Source organism: Chiloscyllium plagiosum, chromosome 3 (assembly GCF_004010195.1).
Source record: "Chiloscyllium plagiosum isolate BGI_BamShark_2017 chromosome 3, ASM401019v2, whole genome shotgun sequence".
Taxonomy (NCBI): Eukaryota; Metazoa; Chordata; class Chondrichthyes; order Orectolobiformes; family Hemiscylliidae; genus Chiloscyllium; species Chiloscyllium plagiosum.
The window spans coordinates 128,984,564-128,992,430 of NC_057712.1; the positions used below are offsets into that span (position 1 = coordinate 128,984,564).

General features: G+C 43.5%; 1 protein-coding gene across 1 annotated transcript in view; it reads right to left on the minus strand.

Moving 5' to 3' along the window:
• Positions 1-7,867, minus strand: part of vav2 (vav 2 guanine nucleotide exchange factor) — a 182,154-nt gene that overhangs the window by 27,844 nt on the left and 146,443 nt on the right. Inside the window, exons 22-24 of the mRNA XM_043675434.1 lie at positions 5,757-5,806; positions 3,638-3,754; positions 504-591 (exon numbers count right to left, since the gene is read on the minus strand). Coding sequence (XP_043531369.1) covers positions 504-591; positions 3,638-3,754; positions 5,757-5,806 — 255 coding nt within the window. The remainder of the gene's footprint in view (positions 1-503; positions 592-3,637; positions 3,755-5,756; positions 5,807-7,867) is intronic.

A 7,867-nucleotide genomic window follows, 5' to 3' on the forward strand; every position in this document is an offset into this window, starting at 1 on the left:
ACGGGCAATTTAGCATGGCCAATTCACCTGACCTGCACATCTTTGGACTGTGGGAGGAAACCGGAGCACCCGGAGGAAACCCACACAGACACGGGGAGAACGTGCAAACTCCACACAGTCAGTCGCCTGAGGCGGGAATTGAACCCGGGTCTCTGGCGCTGTGAGGCAGCAATGCTAACCACTGTGCTACTGTGCCACCCAATTCTTCTGCCATTTCTTTGTTCCCTGTAATGTCTTCCCCTGTTTCTGTCTTCAAGGGCCCAATTTTAGTCTTAACCATTTTTTTGCCTTTCACATACCTAAAAAAGCTTTTACTATCCTCCTTTATATTTTTGGCCAGTTTACCTTCGTACCTCATTTTTTCTCTGCGTATTTCCTTCTTAGTAATCCTATGGTGGAATGGTCTGGTCACATACTCCAGGCTCCAAAATGTAGGAAAGTCACTTTGAGACAAGATAGCAAAGAGGACATCTGGGAAACAGGTCAAGGAAAAGGAAACATACCAGGAGACTCTCAAATTTCTTGGCCTCAGTGATGTGAATCCAATTGTCCTTCTCCACCACCTTAATGTGCTTTACCTCGTCATTAAACCTGAGGAGACAGCATCATCAGACTGTCAAGTGGCGCAAAAACTAAATAATAAAATCACAAATAATATGATAAATTTGACAAATGAGATTACACATTAGATTGAGGGGCACTGTAAATTACTTTTAAATCATCAGCCACAAATTAATCCATGATGCATGAATTAGTTAAGGGAAGGTTGTGTCTAATTTGATTCTATATTTTAAGGATGTGACAAGGAAGTTCATTGAGGGTAGTGTGCTTGGTGTATTCTACACGGTCTTTGGGAAGGTTTTCAACAAAGGCACCTGCACAGCGGACGGATCAGTCAGTTAAAAACTCACAGAATCTCAGGACAAGTATCAAATTGAATCTAAAATTGGCTCAGTGGCAGAAAACAAATTGATTGTACGAGAGGAGGCTGGCAGCAAACAAAAAGGAATCCATAAGTTGATGCCTTGAAAAATCCCTTCAAAAGCAGGATTTGACTTCCATTCCAAATATCCAAGTGAAAGGCTGGTGTGAGTGTGAGTACTCACCATTTTGAAACATCATCAGCATTCTGCGTGTGTTTTAGACTCCCACATACCTTCATAAGCAGCCCACATCACCCCATTGGTCCCTGGCAGTGGGGTGGAAGGTACCAGTAATAAAAAATGCATTTGTGGAATGAAAAACTGAGACTGAGACTAACTTCTCAATCGAACAGTGCAACCTTGTGTGAGAAGGGGGATTAACTTGGATCCCCTGTACCTGCAAAATCATGACTTTTAGAACTGGAAAAGCAGGGTGGTCTTAAACAAACAGAGAGTTGACTGGTATGTCACAACTGACAGTAACGAGTATAGGGTAGTAAAAAGGAGGGCTGGGGCCAATTAGGTACCAAAAACATACTGGGAGCAGAGCGCATTACTGAGACACTAAACTGAATGCCCTGGTAATACGTCTTTCTTGGTAGACATCAATGCAATGTCACGGTGAAAGAGGAGGTCATCGAGACAGTGTGGATTAACAACTGGTGAAAGAGGAGGTACGAGAAAGGCTGGCTGTACGGAGGGCTTGTGAGTCACTCGGTCTGGATTAGACAGATCTGAGATTTTGAAAAAAAAGGTCAAGAAAGCTAGAACTCCAGGTCAAACAGTTTAAACTGGCTGGTGGGAAAACTTCTTAAAACAATAATCAGGAACAAAGCTAAGTCACTTAGACAAATGTAAATTAATTCAGGAAAGGCAGAACAATTTGTTACAGACAAAAGGTGTTCAATAAAATTGAGATTTTTAACAAGGCAACAGAGAGAGTTGATCAAGATAATGCAGGTTAATGTTGTGAATATGGAAGAGGGACAAGGATAAGGGATTGGCCAAGTGAAAGGAAACAGAGCACTCGTGAGTTATTTTTTTTGAACTGGAGATAGGTTTAAAATAGAGTCCCCAGGATCAGCATTAGGACCCCTGCTTTTCCAGATGCATATTACTACCTTAGACTGAGCTACTCAGGGCAAAATTCCTAAATCATCAGATAACACTAAGTTTGGAAATCTTGTGAACTGTTAAAGCATGTGAACTAACTCCACAGAGACCAGTACCCCATCACCAAGTCACCCTTCATTTACACGTGGGAAGTCCTTGACCCTGGTACTGCCTCGTCAGAATCTCTGACGCGCCTTTGTCAGCCAAGGCTCCCTGATTGGACCAGATTAACAGCCCCAATCAGAGAACTCATATTCTATGAAGTTCACCAGGCTGCCCTCATTACAATCATTACAGGATAGTAGTAGACTTCAGGAGGACATAGATAGGGCATGGAAGGGACAGATGAAATTTGATGTGCAGACGTGAAATATTCCAATTTGAAAGGAAATTGTAGGAAATTGCAATATAAAATAAAGGATACATTTTAAAAGGGGTGGAACAGCTTTGTGTGTGTTCAGGGGGCAGGGCTGGTTGAGAATATGGTTAATAAAGCATACAGGATCCTGGGGTTTGTAAACAGAGGCACAGAGTGTGGTGTAACCATTAATTCAGGGCACCTAATTTTAAGGTGGCTGGGAAGGCAGGTGAGAGGGCACAGAAAATATTCATAAAAATATTTCCAGGGATGAACAGCTTCAGCTACATGGATAGATTGGAGAAGCTAGGATTGTTGTCCAAGGAGCAGGTTGAGAGGAGAATTGATAGAGACATTCAAAATAATTGAGGGACTGGACAGAGAGAATCTGCTCCCATTAGCAACAGGACAAAAACCAGAGAAAACAAATTGAAGGTGATTGACACAAGCAGCAAAGCTGACAGGAGGACAGCCTCTCCTACAGCGAGGTGGTTAGAATTTGGAACACCCTACCTGGGTGTGTGCTGGAGGAAGGTTCAGTCTTGGTGTGCTTAAGGGAAGTGGACAGCTATCTAAAGGCTCCAAGAGTAAGCTATTCAGATAATGGCTGTTGCAGAGTCAGGAAGGACTCAAAGCTCCCCAAATGCTGAAACCATTCCATAATTCTAATTTTCCAAGGCTGTTGCCAAGAATGGAGAATTTTAAAGATAAAATAAAGATTGGATTTGGAACAGAAGGGATTGAAGGGTGATTGAGTGGAAATATATACAATGCGGGACTGAAAAGAGAGGAGTGAAAGACCCCAACTTCAATAGGAGAAGGGTCAATAAGCAGGAGCTGAGACTGAAAGTAATTGGCAGAAGGACTAGTGGAAAGTTGCAGAGACATCTTTTCCCTCACAACAAGAAAGGTTGAAGTCTGAAAAGGATAGCAGACACAGGAACATCCGTGATACTTAAAAACAAAAATATCTGGATGTGCTGTGAGGTGCTCTAACCAATAGGAATTACTGACCTAGGGCTAGAATTGAGATTGATACAGCTCAAACACAGATGTGATGGACTGAATGGCCTCTAGTGCCTTCGAAAAATTCCTTGCTTCCACATTTCCCTGCATTACTAAGAGTAACTGAGCAATGAGGTGACACAGTTCACACAAAATTATGTTTTTTCCCAATAAGGTGACAAACCAGCTCGTATCCAGCCACTGGACTTTGGAAAAACACCATGTACTGGTCACCAACCTAATACTAATGGCGAATCTTTCAGCCTCTGCTGTGCGCTCACGGATAAGGTACGTGCCAGAAATGTGAGTTTTTAGAAGGTTGTCAGCCTGACCACGCTCCAGGTTACCCGCAAACCTACGGAGGAAGAAGATTAAACAAAAATAGGAAATGGTGAAAATCTGAAAACAAAATTCGCTCCGTGTGTTCAGCAGCATCTACACAGAGAGAGAAAAACAGAATGAATGCTTCAGGTCTGGAACTTTTCTTCAGAACTGAAACAACAGAAATGCTGGAGCTAATCTTGATTTGGAGACCTGGTGTTGTGTGATTTTTAACCTGGAGCTAATCTGACAGTCTCCTCCTTGTTAATCAGGCCCTATCCTGGGAGTGGTGAATAGGGACAGTGGAGAGAGAGCTTTACGCTGTATCTAACCCCATGCTGCCCCTGTCCACATCAAAGAGAACAAAGAACAAAAAACAAAGAAAATTTACAGCCCAGGAACAGGCCCTTTGGCCCTCCAAGCCTGACCCGATCCAAATGTACTGTCTAAACCTGTCGGTTAATTCCTAAGCATTTGTATCCCGCTGCTCCCCACCTACTCATGCATCTGTCCAGATGCATCTTAAATGAATCTACCGTGCCTGCCTCTCCCACCTCTGCTGGTAATGTGTTCCAGGCAACTACCATTTTCTGTGTGAAGTACTTGCCGTGTGTATCCCCCTTAAACCTTTCACCTTGAAAGCGTGACCTCTCGTTATTGAATCCTTCACCCTGGGAAAAAGCTTGTCTCTATCCACCCTGTCTATATCCTTTGTGATTTTGTCAACCTGAATCAGGTCCCCCCTCAATCTCCTTTTCTCGAACGAAAACAATCCTAACCTACTCAACCTCTCTTCATAGCTAGCACCTTCCATACCAGGCAACATCCTCATAAACCTTCTCTGCCCCCTCTCCAAAGCGTCCGCATCCTTTTGGTAATGTGGCGACCAGAACTGTACATAGTATTCTAAATGTGGCCGAACCAATGTCTTGTACAATTTTAACATGACTTGCCAGCTCTTATACTCAATACCCCGTCCGATGAAGGTAAGCATACCATATGCCTTCTTGACCACTCTATCCACCTGTGCAGCCACCTTCAGGGTACAATGGACCTGCACTCCCAGATCTCTCTACTCATCAACTCTTCCGTTCACAGTATAGTTTGCCCCAGAATGAGACTTTCCAAAATGCATCACCTCACACTTGTAGAGTAGAGATACCTTTACTCTGTATCTAACCCCGCGCTGTCTGTGTGCTGGGAGTTTGATGGGGACAGTGTACACAGATAGTTACTCTGTATCTAACCCCATGCTGTCTCTGTGCAAGGAGTGTTTGATGGGGACATGGTGGAAGGAATTAATTGTGTCCCTAAGTCTGCACGGGGAAGGGTGATGCACTGGAATGCGGAGCCCCAGACACAGGTTGAATCCCATCATGGCAGACAGAGAAATTCCAATTCAATAACAATGTTATTGATTGGTGACACAAACCACGGTCAATGGGGCGGGGGGGGGAAACCAGTGTAGAGGGAGCTTTACCCTGTATCTAACCCCGTGCTGTATAGTGTCTATAGTGTAGAGGGAGCTTTACCCTGTATCTAACCCCGTGCTGTATAGAGTCTATAGTGTAGAGGGAGCTTTACCCTGCATCTAAGCCCCTATCTGGGAATGTGTGATGGGGAACAGTGTAGAGAGCTTTACCCTGTATCTAACCCCGTGCTGTATAGTGTCTATAGTGTAGAGGGAGCTTTACCCTGTATCTAACCCCCTGTCTGGGAATGTGTGATGGGGAACAGTGTAGTAGGAGCTTTACCCTGTACCTAACCCCGTGCTGTATAGTGTCTATAGTGTAGAGAGAGCTTTACCCTGTATCTAACCCCGTGCTGTATAGTGTCTATAGTGTAGAGGGAGCTTTACCCTGTATCTAACCCCCTGTCTGGGAATGTGTGATGGGGAACAGTGTAGAGGAAGCTTTACCCTGTATCTAACCCCGTGCTGTATAGTGTCTGATGGAGACAGTGTAGAGGGAGCCTCACCCTCATGTGAAACCCTGTAGGGGGTCAATGGTGAGATGCTTCCTCTGTCCAAGACTTACCAAGGGTAGGTGCTATAGTCAGGTCCTTTTGAAGGTGGTTTAATAAAATGCTAAAAGGGGAAAGAAAAACATTATTTTGTTAGTGAGCGATTTCAACCAGAAAACCTGAGATCAAAGCAGTTCATCCAAACAGGTACAAGCTCAGGAGAACAGAGGCTGATGGAACTAGGGCAGAAATCACACAGTCATTGTGAAGCATTCCAGAAACTAGCCACTCACCACTCAAAAAGCCTTTCCTTCATGTTGTAATTGTCTCTTTTGCTAATCACCTTAAATCTGTTCCCCATCATGCTTGATCCTGCCACCACTGGGAATTCTGTCCAGTCCCTTCATGACTTTGGCTTCTATCAATTCTCCTCTCAACGTTCTATTCTCCAAGGACAACAATTCCAATTCCTCCAAAACATTCCAGAGAGCTGACGTCCCTCGACCCTGGAATTATATTTGCGGACGTCTTCTGCAGTCTATTTTATGAAACCAATCCTTCTGAAAAGGGCAGTACCCAGAGCTGTATCCGCTCCTCCATCTGAAGTGAGCTCATGTCTTATAAAAGTTCAACAGTTTATCTCCTTAAACCTGGACTCACTGGCCCTATTTGAAAAGCTATGTGTGGGGTATATGCTTTACTAACTACAATCTCAATCCTGTCACCTTCAATGATTTGTGCAGAAATACACCTCGATCCTTCTGCTCTGTACCACACCTTTCATCAGCACTACCCCTTCTCATTCTTCCAACTAAAATGTGCCCCCCCCCCTCAACACGTCTCCACCAGTGAGGTTTGCCTGACGGGTCAGAACTTGCTGAGCTTATCCTTACACACTTTACAATAAAATCTTGGTGCATCTGATCCGGTCATGGTGGTTTTACTTTTACTACACCCCTTACAACTGGGCCTTTTACACTATCCCTCCTGGTTCTTCAATTAAATACCAGCTTGCACTTGCACATACATTTCATAAACCTGTACGTCTTCCAGAAGTTTATCACTATCCTATTCACAAATTTTTAAATGGTGCCCCTTAAATGGTCAGCAAACTGCATCAAAATAAGCAGGATTCCTCCTTGCAACCCCAATGGAACTCCACTGTAGACCCCTCTCCAGTCCAGGAAACAGCTAGTCATCACTGCTCGCTGGTTTATGTGGGACTGACTCTCTGACTCCAGGGCATAACCTGTTCTCAAGTCTGGGCTGGGGCAACTTACCAAATGCCTTTTGAAAGTCCATATAGACCACAACAATCGCATCGTTCTCACTAACGCACTTTGTTATCTCTTCACAAAATTCAAACATGATTAGCCCTGAAAGAAAATATGCTGCCATTCCTGAATTGAACTATTTAAATTCAACTGACTTAATTTTGTCTCACGTTATTGGTTTCTAACAGTTTTCTGCCACCAAGTTTAAACTGACTGGCTTATCTTTATGTATTTTTTGTGAGTAAGTGATTCTCCAATGTATGACTGAGAACAACAGAATCCTTGACCACACTGACTGATCTTGACAAGGTGTTACAGACCTGGCGAGACCCCCCTCAAAACATTTCAAGGAAGTAGCCCAAATCCTAACTTTGGTTTTAAGCAGGTGTTGTGTGGATATTTCAGGAGAGATACAGCTGGTCAAACCACTTAGTTTTAAGCAAAACAATTTATTTACAATTTTGTGGTGCAACCATACTTGGAGTATTTTGCACAGTTCTGGTCACCGCATTATAGGAAGGATGTATAAGCTTTAGGAAGTGTTCAGAGGATATTTATTAGGATGCTGCCTGGTATGGAGGGAAGGTCTTACGAGGAAAGGCTAAGGGTCTTGAGACTGTTTTCGTCAAAGAGAAGAAGATTGAGAGGTGACTTAATTGAGACATATAAGATAATCAGAGGATGAGATAGGGTGGAAGTTACAGCCTTTTTCCTTGGATGGATATGGTTAGCACGAGGGGACATCGCTATAAATTGAGGAGTGATAGACATGACAGATGTCAGAGGTGTTTTTTTTCACTCAGACAGTCATGAGTGCATGCAATGCACTGCCTGAAACAATTGTAGATTCATCAATTTTGAGGAAATTTTTTTGTCATTGGATAGGCATATGGACGAGAATGGAATAGTGT